This window comes from Xyrauchen texanus, chromosome 49 (genome assembly GCF_025860055.1).
Source record: "Xyrauchen texanus isolate HMW12.3.18 chromosome 49, RBS_HiC_50CHRs, whole genome shotgun sequence".
Taxonomy (NCBI): domain Eukaryota; kingdom Metazoa; phylum Chordata; class Actinopteri; order Cypriniformes; family Catostomidae; genus Xyrauchen; species Xyrauchen texanus.
Genome location: NC_068324.1, coordinates 18,261,181 through 18,275,648, shown reverse-complemented (window position 1 = coordinate 18,275,648; position 14,468 = coordinate 18,261,181). Strand labels below are relative to the sequence as shown.

At 37.2% G+C, this 14,468-nt stretch overlaps 1 protein-coding gene across 2 annotated transcripts in view; it reads right to left on the bottom strand.

Moving 5' to 3' along the window:
- Positions 1-8,474: 8,474 nt before the first annotated feature.
- Positions 8,475-14,468, bottom strand: part of LOC127640309 (genetic suppressor element 1-like) — a 74,543-nt gene continuing 68,549 nt past the window's right edge. Inside the window, exons 12-16 of one of the 2 annotated variants that reach the window (XM_052122773.1) lie at positions 14,244-14,357; positions 13,275-13,601; positions 11,991-12,254; positions 11,570-11,673; positions 8,475-10,065 (exon numbers count right to left, since the gene is read on the bottom strand). In XM_052122773.1, the coding sequence (XP_051978733.1) occupies positions 9,928-10,065; positions 11,570-11,673; positions 11,991-12,254; positions 13,275-13,601; positions 14,244-14,357 (947 nt within the window). In that variant the 3' untranslated portion in view covers positions 8,475-9,927. Of the gene's footprint in view, positions 10,066-11,569; positions 11,674-11,990; positions 12,258-13,274; positions 13,602-14,243; positions 14,358-14,468 lie in introns of both variants that reach the window. The other variant, XM_052122775.1, reaches the window with a different exon arrangement.

Below are 14,468 nucleotides of genomic sequence, written 5' to 3'. Positions count from 1 at the left end.
TCTCACCCTCATGCCATCCCAGATGTGTATGACTTTCTTTCTTCTGCAGAACACAAAATATTTTTTTTAGAAGAACGTCTCTGTTCTGTAGGTCAATAAAATGCAAGTGAATGGTGACCAGAATTTTGAAGCTCCAAAAAGGACAAAAAGGCAGAATAAAAGTAATCCATAAGACTCCAGTGGTTAAATCAATTTCTTCAGAAGTGATATAATGGGTGTGGTTGAGAAACAGATCAATATTGCTTTCACTGTAAATATATACTTTCACTTTCACTTTCCACATTCTGGTGTGGAAGTGACTTTCACTTACAGTCACATGTTGGGGCTGGTCAAAGGTAGGCCTGTCACGATAATTACGATATTGTCTTATCGTAAGATATATGGGCATGACCTCGATCATTTTTGTTGACCTCGATATTGACCATTTACATGCATGTTTGTTTATAAGAATGAATGTCACCAACATTTTAGCCAGTCGCGCTGCGTCTGTGCTCTTGTCCACTCTGTTTGTCGGAGGCGGGGCTCAAGAATCTCCACACACACACACACACACACAGCGTGGTTACTCACCTCAATCCGGGTGGCGGAAGACAAGTCTTAGTTGCCTGATGAGACAGTCAATACGCGCATTTTATCACGTGGCTTGCTATGCATGACACCGCAGAGACTCACAGCATGTGGAGACTCATACTACTCTCCGTGATCCACACACAACTTACCACATGCCCCATTGAGAGTGAGAACCACTAATAGCGACCACGAGGAGGTTACCCCATGTGACTCTACCCTCCCTAGCAACCGGGCCAATTTGGTTGCTTAAGAGACTTGGCTGGAGTCACTCAGCACACCCTGGATTAGAACTCGCGACTCCAGGGGTGGTAGTCAGTGTCAATATTCGCTGAGCTAACCAGGCCCCCAGAGAATTGTCTTTGTACTAATTCCAGAATCTGCGCAAATACAGGAAATCCCTCTGAAAAGAACTGTGCTGTGCTGTTCTTCACCGTACAGGAGTAGATGCCAAAATCAGCCTGACTTCTCAAAGTCACAGTCAATTCACTGCTCTCAGTTAAGTGGCCTGCATCGCTGTACCTGTTAAGTATTTAGATTAGCTAATAATGAACACACTACACAGTACATTTTTATACATAGAAAGTGCATAAAATAATAGCATAGAATTGCATTTGCCAAAATGTGCAGTATACAGTGGACCTTTGAGACAGAACAAAGACAAATGTGTGTTCAATTGTGGATATTAACATAGCAACACAGTCTTAAATTGTAATAATTTGTAAGGCATTGCAAAATCATAACATTTCTTTTGGATGATTTCTGAACCAACCAATCATATAAGCTTCCCTTGTCTTGTTCCAATCCTAGATCTTCTTATTCTTCCATAGTACACAAAGTGAATTTCCTATTAAAATCATGCTACGGTTTATGATTTTGGTAAGGGGTTAGACTTTATGGTAAGGTTCAGGTTTAGGGTTAAACTTAGGAAAAATCATAATAAAATCATTAGTTAGTTTGTTTATATTTCTCTACACTGTTGTGGTATTTTTCATGTTGTTTCATTGCAAATAGATGTTTTGTGTGATGTCACCATCAGTGTGATCTGTGTCTCCTTTAGTCAAGTTGGATATTGTTAACATCTTAGTTCTACTGGTGCATGTACTGTACCTTAAGTACAGGTACCACTTATGTTTCTGAAGAGAAATACGTTTATTTTTTAAGTTGTGTTATTGCATGATCTAAATTTGAGTCCACCCAATTAAACTTATTTAGTTGAAACAACAACATTTTAATAGCAGATCTGGGTTAAGTCTACTTGCACCTTAGCTTAAATGGTTACGTTTCTTCTATATGGCCACCAAGTTAAGTGACGCTAATTACACAAGTTTTGGAGTTGCCATTATTCAGGTCAGCTAAGGGAAAGCATTTACTTGTACTACTACAATTGAGTAAAGTCAACTTATTAGGATTTTTGGTCTATGGGAATAAAAGTAATTTGTTTTTCAAGGCAACTCGAAATTTCTTACGATTTCGCCCCTCTTGAAATATTCAAGGTTTCTGACCACTGAATTTCCATGACTTTTCCAGTCGTTTGTGATTACTGGATTATGCTGATTTATAATTCATTTTAATTCAGACAGATTTGCTAATGAATCAATTAGACCGATTTTTGTTTTGACCAGTTAACTGAAATTGAAAAATGAAAATCACTTGAAGACTTGTGAGCAGGATTTACTCTACACAAAGCTCTTCTCAAGAGCAAAATCTAGGAGATGAAATATTTTAAAGTAGAGCAAAACTAGAATATATATATCCTATTTGCATGACTTTACTACACCGGAAAACACCATTTTAAAACTCCCAGGTATTTCCAAGTTTTCCATGGCCATGGGAACCCTGACTATTATTGCGAGATAGGGTTGGTTTTAAATATTAACAGCACTACTAGTACTAAAACTTCGACAAACTACTGGATCTTTCCTAGATTCTATATAAAGGTACAGTCCACCAGTAACTGAGAGAGACAGTAGACCTGTATGGAATTACTGCACCTGAATGAGTCTTCAACATGTCACTTGGCTAAAAACAATGACTTCTTTATTGGCATAACCTTGCTTGAGTCTTGTGAGGGATATCCAATCTCAGAGGAGATGAGTGGAACTCTATTCTGACACACAGGTGAAGCTGCTTTTCATCAGTACTGCTTCACATTCCCCATGTTTGAAAAATAAATGACCTGGAAAAGATAAAGTACTGTATTCTATGCTAGGAAATGGGCTCCTGAACTTGATGTTCTTTACGGATGTAGGCTTTGTAGCCATCATTCATTATGAAGAGAGATCTTACAACTTGAAGTCTCAATTAAGGACTCAACTTGATGGTGAAGCAACATAAATTTTGCCTGTGTTGTTTCCCAGGACCTCTTGGGTCTAGACCATCTGATGCGTATTGCACACAAAACTGTAAAGCATTGAGAAAATTACAAGCTTCAATCTAATCGCACAACACCAATGCAAATTATTAAGAGTAAATGTGCACAGATTTAATCAGTCCATCAAGAAACAAAATTGTTTAAAAGGAATCGTGAAGATAATATGAGCATTTGTGAAGAACAACTACTAATCAATAGTTTTGGCAAAGTTTGTTAAGTTCATGGCTTGGGGAGGGACAAGACTCTCTTAAAAAAAATGGAAGAAAGGAAGCCAGAAGTAGTTCCTGAAGCTCACTGGCACTAACAATGTCAAGATCATGGGTTTGAATCCCAGGAAATGAACAAAGTGATCAAATAAATACCTTGAAAATACTGCAGTGGCTTTGAATCTGCCAAATGGATCAATGTAAATATTTATGATTTAATATTAATTAGGAAAAAATGACAGAAGAGACTATGAGCAAATATTGAACTCTACGTGGGTCATGCCCCCCTAGTCCCCACTTACAACAGATCAGCAGATGGAGGTGGCATTTTGATCTTTAGGGCAGGCAAGTGCTTGTCTCTTCGTCTGACCTGGATAGGGGGCGCCTGATCGTTTCGTCATCCAAATGGAACTGGGGGGCACAAGAAAAGTCCAGGTGGGCCATGCCCCCACCGATAAAACTGGATCAGTGGATAAGAGTGGCATTTTGATCTTTTGGTAGGGCAAGTGTTTGTCTCTTCATCTGAGCCCTCTTGATCGTTTTGCCATCCAACCAAGATTGGGATGGGGAGACACAAAAAAAAAATCAAGGTGGGCTACGCCCCTTTATCCCCCCTCATACCAGCCATGCTTATGCCTATGCATGTTGCTCATATCATTGTGCTGTCAATACTGAATTGGCCGGGTTGCTATAGCACCAGTCATAAGTTGTATGTGTGTAATGGTTAAGTAGGATTGTTGTTCTGCAGCCAACATCCTCATTCAGTCAATAAACAGGAGCAGCTGTGTTAAACAGGCTGTTTCCAGGTACAAAGTTCCCATTGGAGGTTGAGTTTTGTTATTCATTCTGGTAAACAAACACAGTGCTGAAATAATGCTTGCTTGCTTGCTACGAATAGCATGAACTGGAAAAGCAATGGATATGTAATCCATATAGGTATAAAGGTGGGAATTGCACAGAGTAGCCTACTATAATTTCTTCGCTGTGTTTTATTTATATGGGTTATTCTATGAAACGGGTGCATTTTCATTTTCCATATTGAAGTTAGCCATTTTTTTTATTTTTAAGGAATGCAAAATACATAATGCCACACAGTAAACTTAAGCTGACAGGTAAAATTCAGCTAATCATGAGGTCATTATTTACGCATATGTTAATGAGAGACGCCAAAGGTTTCATAGAATTACATCATGCAATTTTTCGCGCGAGATACGTCACAATGAAGTATACCGACACTAACTTACACAGATTGAAAATGTTATTTTTTTTACCCGCAGTTTTTGTATAGGCGAGATGTTTCAGAATCAGAGACAGGATCAAATGGCTCCGCCCCATCGCAACTCTCTGTAAATCCTTTCATGAAAAGGTGCAGTTTATTTCGTGAAAGTGACAAAAAACAACAACAAAAAAAAAACACTTTAAACGTGAAAATGAGATTGACGATGTTGCCAGAAGCTCATGCCATACTTTCGCTGACCAGATACATTTAAACTCTGAAGGTGAGCACGGGTTAATTAAACAGAGACTGTCGCCTAGAAAACTTGTATTGGGAAAAGAGAGGGTCATGTGATTTACAAGCTGCTCATCTGCGCGTTTCAGTGAACAGGTAGGCCTAAGCGTTTCGAAAAAGATCAGAACAGCTGGACGGAGCGCAACAGAACAGAACGCAGCGGTGTCGTAACGCGTCTTTAAAAGTTTTAAAAGGTTAAAAAAAAATATTTGAAACGCAGTCTTTAAAAACGCGACTCAACAACCAAAGACGTCGCCCTGACGCAGATGGAACGCAAGAACGCATGGTGTGTAAACGTCATCTGTTAGGGGCCGTTCACACAGAATAGCTACTTTCTACGTTAACGCACGCTGGTTTTAATTATTGTCCTTTCTATTTAATTTCAGGTTTTTTGTTTGATTGTTTAACCCTGAGCCATGTTAAAAATGTAATCTGTCAAGGACGCGTCTCCTGGCGCTGCATAGCCTTACTTTTTTTTTTTTTTTTTGCGCGAGGACGTGTTCGGTGTGAACGGCCCCTAGTTAACAGTATGGTCTGTGAGTGTATCAAACACAGTATAGATTTTAAATGGGTTGAATAAACAAGCCATTGCAGTTTTTTGTGTAATGTTCCATGGATTAATACATGATTAACATAAGACTAAAAATATGCGATTATGTGCATGATTACCGCCATCTGCTGGTTTCGTAATGGCATGACATGTCAAGCAGTGAGTGCATTGTGACATGCTTCATCTTAACCTATTTTAACTAGCTATATTCCATGACAACATTGCATATTTGTACTTTTAAATGCTATTAGTCATTTATCACACTGGGACTTTTTACGAGAATGGCAAAACAGCCAAAAGATGATTAAACGTGAAAAACTTGAAAAATAACAAATGATGACTAATGATGGTTTTTTAAAATCTATGCTTTCCCTTATGCTGTACATTAGGGCTCTTTAACTACTTTTTTGAAGGGGCCAGATTATACAGATGAAAACTTGGTGGGAGCCAATATTTGTTCCGTATTCATCTTAACTAGCACTTTCATTGCACGTAAAGTTACTTAAAACACTCTTAATACTGTGCATTTATTATAATATAATAGTCACACGGTAAACTGTATACTGAATTAAAAATTTTTAAGGTCTGGCCATAAATTAATTCATAAGGTCTGGCTGAAGAACAAACATGACTTATACTCGGTGCCTAATTTTTTTAAGAAATTATTAAAACTGAGGAGAAACATTTAGACATGCCCTCTCACAAATTCAACCCACATATGAAAACAATGGCCATATAGAAATGCCATTTTCTCTATAACTATCATTCTATTCAGTGAGGGGGAAAATTGTCCTGCAGATAATAACAGCTGTATAGATCCAAGTATAATCAGAATATTTGCAGGATCAGTTCCACATGATCACTTTTTGACGAGACCCTGCACAGATGACACTTAAATAATAATGAATAAAAGCAAACTTTTTAGCGCATTTTCTTTGATCGTTCAGTTTTCAAATTCGATTTCTCTTTTGTTGCCTTATGTGCATATGTGCTGACAACATTTCTTTCACCTCTGCGGTGAACATTTTTGACATCTGTAGATTTGACGGCACTCCACACAACTAAGCAATTTACATAAATACATTTTATTGAAAAAGATGTTATCAAATGCTCACCTAAATGGTGTGATCCATGTTTAGCAAAACAGTGTAACTAAACTATCACCAGAAAAGTTATACACGGGCTCCGGTCTGGACAACTACTGATGGCTGAATGCTGTTGTACGTGCCATTGAGTGCTGAAAACCTCACCGCAGACGGCGAGACAATTTTATCAAAAATCAGTTGGAGGGCCAGAAAAAGATGATCGGGGGCCGGATTTGGCCCGCGGGCCCCCAGTTGACTAGCCCTGTTGTACATGCTTTTGATGATTTTTAGGAACCAAACTAAAAGAGATAAAGAAGGGTTTGTACTCTGATCCTTGAGTAAACAGACTGAGACTTTCATTGAGTACACTGTCACTATTGCAAACTACATGAACCTTTGGGTGGAAATTGTAGTTCCATCAAAGGCGGTGTTTCCCCAGAGAATGTGGACCATAAAGGACCGGAATGACTTGCTGAACCAGAAGAAGAAGGCTGGGGAGACTTGACTGAAACTAGTGCAGGCAATGTTGAAGAAACAGCTTAGAGGAAAAAAGGCTACTGGGACATTATAATCGAGTGCAGACTTCACAAAAAATTGTGAAGAAGGTACATAGCAAAAAGTGAAAATGTGCAGTTGTTGCCTTGAGGAGCTATTTACTTGATCTGGAGCCGGACTCACGAAAATCTTTAGTAAAATATTCAGAAAGTTCTTAAGAGGTGCGACAGTCTTTTCATGAATACAAAATATTCCTAACTTTTTTCTTAAAGGAATAGCTCACCCAAAAATCTGTATTCTCTCACCCTCATGCCATCCCAGATGTGTATCACTTTCTTACTTTTGTAGAAAACAAATGAAGACTTTTAGAAGAATATTTTGGCTCTGTTGGTCCATACAATGTAAGTGAATGGTGAACATGACTACAGTGGTTTAATCCATGTCTTTAGAAGTGATATGATAAATGTGATTGAGAAACAGATCAGTATTTCGGATAAGTGCTTTTTATTTTATTTATTTATATCCTCTTTTCTCCCAATTTGGAAAATCCAAATTCCCACTACTTAGTAGGGCCTCGTGGTGGCGCAGTTACTCAGCTTAATCCAGGTGGTGGTGGATAAGTCTCAGGATAAGAGACAGTCAATGCGCGCATTTTATCACGTGGCTCGCTGTGCATGACACCATGGAGACTCACAGCATGTGGAGGCTCATTGCTACTCTCTGCGATCCACACACGACTTGCCACGCGCCCCTTTGAGAGCGAGAACCCCTAATTGCGACCACGAGGAGGTTACCCCATGTGACTCTACCCTCCCTAGCAATTTGGTTGCTTTGGAGGCCTGGCTGGAGTCACTCAGCACACCCTGGAACTCGCGACTCCAGGGGTGGTAGTCAGCATCAATAATCACTGAGCTACCCAGGCCCCTTTTAAGTCCTTTTTTACTATATATCTGCACTTTTGCTTTCATTGCCACATTCTTCTTTTTTTTTTTTTGTGATTTACATTCTTTGTGCATATTACCACCTACTGGTCGAGGCTGTTCAAAGCCATATATATATATATATATATATATATATATATATATATATATATATATATATATATATATATATATATATATATATATATTAAAAAGGACATAAATATGAATCTGTTTTTCAAAGATAGCTATCATATTACTTTAGAAGACATGGATTTAATCACTGGAGTCATGTGGATTACTTTTATGCTGCCTGTTTGTGCTTTTTTGAGCTTCAAAGTTTTGGCCACCATTCAGTTGCATTGTATGGACCTACAGAGCTGAAATATTCTTCTAAAAATCTTAATTTGTGTTCTGCATCAGAAATAAAGTCATACACATCTAGGATAGCATGAATGTGAGTAAATGAGAGAATTTTCATTTGTAGTTGAACTATCCCTTTAAATGATTAAATAAGAGGAAAATTGAAGTTAAGAATATTTGTATTCTCTGTTCTGTGAATCTGCTAGCTGAAGTAGATGTTACAGTGTACTGTAACTACAATGTATCTTCATATGTATAATGAATGTATTTAGTGTGTTTTAACAAATTAAATAAACAAATAAAGACAAATAGGGGGTCTCAACCTCCAGAAATAGGATCTGGCAATTGGATGTTTGATTTAAAAATGAAAAGAGACAGAATGTAAATTAATGTGTTTTGTTTATTTTGTTGTATTGCAACATGGTCAAACAACATCTGAAAGATCTTGTTACCCTTGTGGATGAATCATAACCATTACGTCCACAAACTTTGCTCGTTCATAGAGAAAATATGGCAAGACATTACTCATTTTTTCCAGGAATTACATCAATGTATCTATAAATATTTTTTTATTTATTTAAGTAATATATTAACTTATTTTTCATTTCACAAAAAATTACAACTAAAAACATTTCATTTTTTTTTTGGAACAACCATTAATGGCTGTTCAAGTTCATTTCCATTTCCTACAAAAACCTATTTCCATACTTAATTCTTGTTTTAAATATTATTTACTTGCAATATTAACTACAGAGATAAAGTTGATTTATTCTACATGTGGTGCTGGGTGCATATTCATGAGTGCCACCATGTTGAATATTACATGCTTTAGCTCAATAATCCTCTGTCACTGGATGCTTTCATTGACAAAATAACATAACCGTGGCAGCTTGTTAATAGCACATTTACAACTTGGCATCAGTAACTGAGAAATTGTTTTAAAATGTGATGCTGACTCTATGCCACTAGATGTCAGCGCAACATAAAAATGCAAAATAAGTGCACCTTTAAAAGACAACATAATCACTTTCAAGACATTCTTACACAATTTATAAATCTACAACAAAATCAATGTGTTCCCCAAATATCTATCAATGATCATCTTGCAGACCTATTAGGTTTTTAAAAGAGGACTCTAAAATTACCCTCATGTTTTCCACATTCTGACCAGCAGTTTCCTGTCAAAACATTCAAATGTTTATATTTCAAATTACAGGCCTTTTATAATTAATCATTAATAATGAAAGCATATAAAATATGATTTTGACAATATTTTACATAATAATAAAATGGTATAAATATAATAATATATTTAACTAAACATTTTTGAGCATGTCTTCCCTCCCTTAGTCCAACAGTGGTGTACCCATTGGGCATGAGACGCCTTAATAAGTTTGAAGTGCATTCTCAGAGCTTTTTGCAGGCAAAACAGCTAATTCAAATGTGTATTCATCTCTAGCCATCTCTGGATTGTTTTTCTGCACCTCTTGACATTAGTCTTTTAAATATCCTCCATTAGATTTAGTCCATATAATGTATGTCAAGCACTGGATATATATATCATAGTCTTTAGATAGCTGTAAATATTTGTTTTGTTCAGGGTTATATTCTGTATATAGTGGTAGGGTTTGTAGTGCAGAATGTCACAGTGAGGCATCAGACATTGGCACCAGAATGTGGCCAATGGCTTTGTCTTATCTTCCTCATGCCCAAAGCTGAAATCAAACATTAAGTCATTGAAGATCTCGTAAAATGAGGCCACATTGATTTCTTCAGATTCTACCGCAGTGCTCAGTATATTGCAGTCTTCAGGTTCAGATGGAGTGAGGTGTATTCACTTTAAAAGAGTGAGTAAGGTCACCTCGGCGAAGGCCTCTTGTAGTACTCTCTGTGCCAGTGTAACAGTGGCAGTGCCAAACATTCCTTCAAGTGCTCCAGTTCGGCCTGCATATGATCTCTCTTGACTGCCAGATTGTGCTTTTGTACCAAGAGCTCCTAATATGAGGAAAAAGAGAGGAGTACTATATACTATACACTGTACAGTATTGGTTGACTGAAATATGATTTTAAATGGTCACTACTGATAACTAGAGAGCAGGGTGGCAGATGAACGATATACTGTAATGCTGATATACTGTGTGGAATAAAAATTTTATCAAGTTTAATAAGATTTGCACAAAATTGTTCAATTGAAATAAGCCCTTTCTTTGCACAAAATTCACAAAAAACAAACAAAACAAAAAAGGGAAGTCAATCAATCAAATGGGATTAGTTTTTAACTGAATTAGTTACATGACATGCCAATTAATTAATCAAATTAACTGCATATCATTATTTGCTGACAAAGGACCCAAAATAAAATTCAAAATAAACAATAAATAATAATTAAAATAAGTTGCATTATTATGGCAAATTTGAAAGAATTATAACAAGCATTGATTTGACAATACAAAAAGTGCCTTTATAAGTCAATATATTTCTTGTTTTATTCCCATCTCATTGAACAAGCCTTAAAGTAAACAGCAATCCATTTTACAATTGAGTTCATCAATCTGTCATGTTCTCACACTACGTATTCTTGCATTCAAATGAAATTTGGCGCCATTTTTAATTGTCTGTCTATGTTCATGTGCGTCTTTTGGAGTGTCTTATTGGTAATCATCACCATAAACATTATATTTTAAGGATGCTGTGACAAGTTAAATGTAGTTGAAACTAGGAACATATTGTCTAGGGACCCCTGCATTCTGTTATGCTTTGTCCAGCTTTCAAGATCGCGCTCTGGTTCTCATTCTGTGGCCACACTGCTTGTGAGGTTTGTTGAAGCTGACTGCCCCCTGCTGACGCGGCCCATAAAAACTATGTGTACCTGTGGAGTGGAGGGGGCGGGGCCGGGTCGGAATAAAGGCGGCCGGTGACGATGGTTCGAGAGAGAGAGAATTACGGGCATGTCCGTCATGTGTTTATGTTTGTGTGTTTTGAGCTTCATTAAATATTATTTATATTGACAAGCCGGTTCTCGCCTCCTCCTTGCCCATCCTTTAACTGTGTTACAGTACCGTACTTAAAGCCTGATTTGCTCCGATATTAGGATAATATGTACTTTTATTACGCAATTTATGTATGGGTCAGGAGGCATAATTAATTAATTTTTGTTTCTTCTTTTTTTGCGGAATTATTTGAAAATAATTAATTGCACAAAATTAACGCATTAAATCAACAGCCCAACTAAAAATAGAAGAAATATATATGGCCAATATGTGTCCAATATGCTTGTATATAATCTTGTAAAATAAAATAGAATCATCGAATCGATTAAATTAAATAAACACTTATTTTGCATTATACATGCTCAAAATTAAATCAAATCCACAGAAAATGTAGATTTTGAAGCTGAATCATAGGATCCTAACACTTCTGTTAATCAGTCAATCAGGCACAGTTATCATAGTTTTTGCCAATATCACCAGTCATCAACACTGTAGAGTCATACTCTTACCCTCATGCTCTGAGAAAGCTGCTCAGCTGTGAGAGTGAGATTGTAATGCTGTGTCTCAAGACGTCTACACTCACTATGAAGGACCTGATGCTCTACACTTCTCTCTGAGACAGAGAGAGAGAGAGAGAGAGAGAGAGAGAGAGAGAGAGAGAGAGAGAAAGGTTGAGTAATAAACTTTGATCACAAAGTTATTAATTAGAACACAATGTCATACATTACGTATAAACTATCTATAATTGATGGTTTTAGATAGGGTAAAAAACAACAAAAACAATGGTTGTGTTCATGTAGCATCGATCCAGTTCAGTTCTTTTGGAATTTAACTGAATTGTTTTCTTTTCTTTAGTTCTTCACATATGCATATTTAAAGTCCATCATGTTCACTTATCTATCCAAAGAATGTAAAGTGCTGTAACCTCACCCTCTATGTACTCCTGATATGCCTCAAATATTGACTCAATCCCTTTCCATCTTGAACTGAATGTCTCATCAGCACCATCTTCACCCTCAATGATGTCCTCCCCAGCTGAAAGCTCATGCCTCACCCCTGGAGATTCTCGGTAGGGTGAGATACGGGAGAAGTGGCCATTGGGCTCTACATGAGGGACCTTGTTTACTGCACTTTGTAGGTCAGGAGGGTGATACTTAGATGTGTCAAACTGCTTATTCGCTCCTAAAGTGGTACCTACTGGAAAACACAAAACAAATGTTTAACGCTGCACCTCCTGACTGCGCAAAATTTCTCAAATGTTGAGATCAACGGTAAGTAATATGCAGATACATTTTTGTAACTATTACAAATATGAAAGTAATTGTATCTTATTATTATATAATATATATACAGTATATTGCGAATATATTTTAATGTATTAGCAATAATCATTATTATTATTATATGTATTTGTGGCAGACCTTTGCCTTTCTTATGAAGGAGGAAGGAGGAAGCGGGAGCCGGGTAAACATCCAAACTTAAGACATTTATTAACACACACACTTTTCAGTGTCACACATAACGGTGCTTTCAGCATAACCTCAACACAGACACACAGACAGACAGCTTTGTGTGCATCTCTATTGCGCCATTGTGGCTCTGGCTACGACTTTATCTATCGTCCACTAAAACTGTAATCGCCAACAGCTGTGAGAAATAATTATCCCCAGGTGTCCATCCTGGCCTCGCTCCACGCTGTCTTCACTCGGCCACAGTAATATTACTACATTTATGCCATTTTGTTTATACAAAATTGTTTAGCTATCTACATGGTCACAAATGTAAATTCATCTTTGTTTGTGCTAAAACTGTTATTCTCAAATATACTGCGATACGTTTCTCACTTGAGAATAAATGGCCGCATTTATCGGCAGTTTTATCACACTAAAAATCAAGTTTACACGCATATTGTTAAAGTATTGTGGCTATACTTTTGGAAAAGTGAGTATTTTAATGTGCAAAAAATTGGCCCCATTAACTTCCATTGTAAGTGTCTCACTGTAATCTTGATTTTTGCTTTTATTTTTAAAGGAGAGACGAGTCTAAATTAACTTTTGTGGTAATCAACATTATTGCACAAATGATGTCGATTGAGCTTAACTTGTACTGAATCCAGAATATTCCTTGAAGTAGAAATGTGTGAGTACTCGGTCAAACCGAGTACAAGTCTACCTCTACTAAAATCTGAGCATCACCAAAAGAATAACAAGTCACCTTTTTGTTTATGTTGAGTTGTTTGGGTAGACTGCAGTACAGACTGATGGAAGTGTTGAGCAAACTCCTCAGGGTTTATATTCTCCCAGACTTTGTGTCTGCCGTTTAATCCGTTCAGCCCGGGTGGGCGATCCTTGGGTCTGGTTAGGGGTAGCTGAGCACTGGCCTTCAGGCTGGGTGTCCCTCTGATGGGAGAAGCCTCTTTGGATTGGCCTTGGGTGTGGAGAGGAGCCAGTGGTGGGAGGTCTAGAGGTTGAGGATTTTCGAGGGAGGGATTGAGGGGTTCATGGTGATCATTACTGACTGACTGATTGAGTTGTGAGACAGCTGTATGATGAAAGAGCAGCACAGGTGTCAGAAACAAGTGCAAACTATAACAAAATGGATATTTGATAATATACTGCATCATGTTAAAGGGATCATATCAGCAAGAAAAAAAGCATTTCCTTGATCTTTTAAAATAAGAGTTTGATTTACTGTGTAAACAAACTGTAACTTTCAAAAAACAAAACTTCCTACCCAATCAAGCACATCTATTGTATCTAAGCTGTAAAAATCAAACAAAGATTAGCCACATTTTGTGATCGTCTGTGTGTAGCACCTACAACTCTGCACATCCATCAGAAGGATGAAGCTATGTAATCATTTCAGTTGGATCTCAAGTGTCTGAGCGTCATATTTCTGCATGGAAAGTTTTCTGAACCTGTCACGATGTAATGCAAGCTAGCCATAACAGAGATCATTTACATATGTAACAGCCTGAATAATTTCAAAGGTCAGAGAGAGGGTGGAAAATGATCATTTCAATTTGCATTATGACTATTTCAAATCGTTATGACTATTTTTGGTGTCAGAAAGCTTGACTAACATTATGAGTGGACAGGGGAAAAAAAGATATGATCCCTTTCAATTTTTGTGGTACCCAGTACATCATTTTAGCAGTACTAAGTCTTAATTCACTGTTCCCACCGGACACTGAAGTAGACGGACTGGAGCAGGTTGTGTCTGAGGCATCTCTGAGGGTGTCCAGATTTATGTTTTTTTGTTTGATAGCTTCCAACAAGTCCATGATCTTCTCGTTTTCTGTAGTAAAACAAAATTATTATATAGACTTTTACTTTTAGAGAATAAAAATAGTAATGTGCATTTGTAACAACATTTTAAATAATTTTCCTTGGTGTATGACTGTGTGTA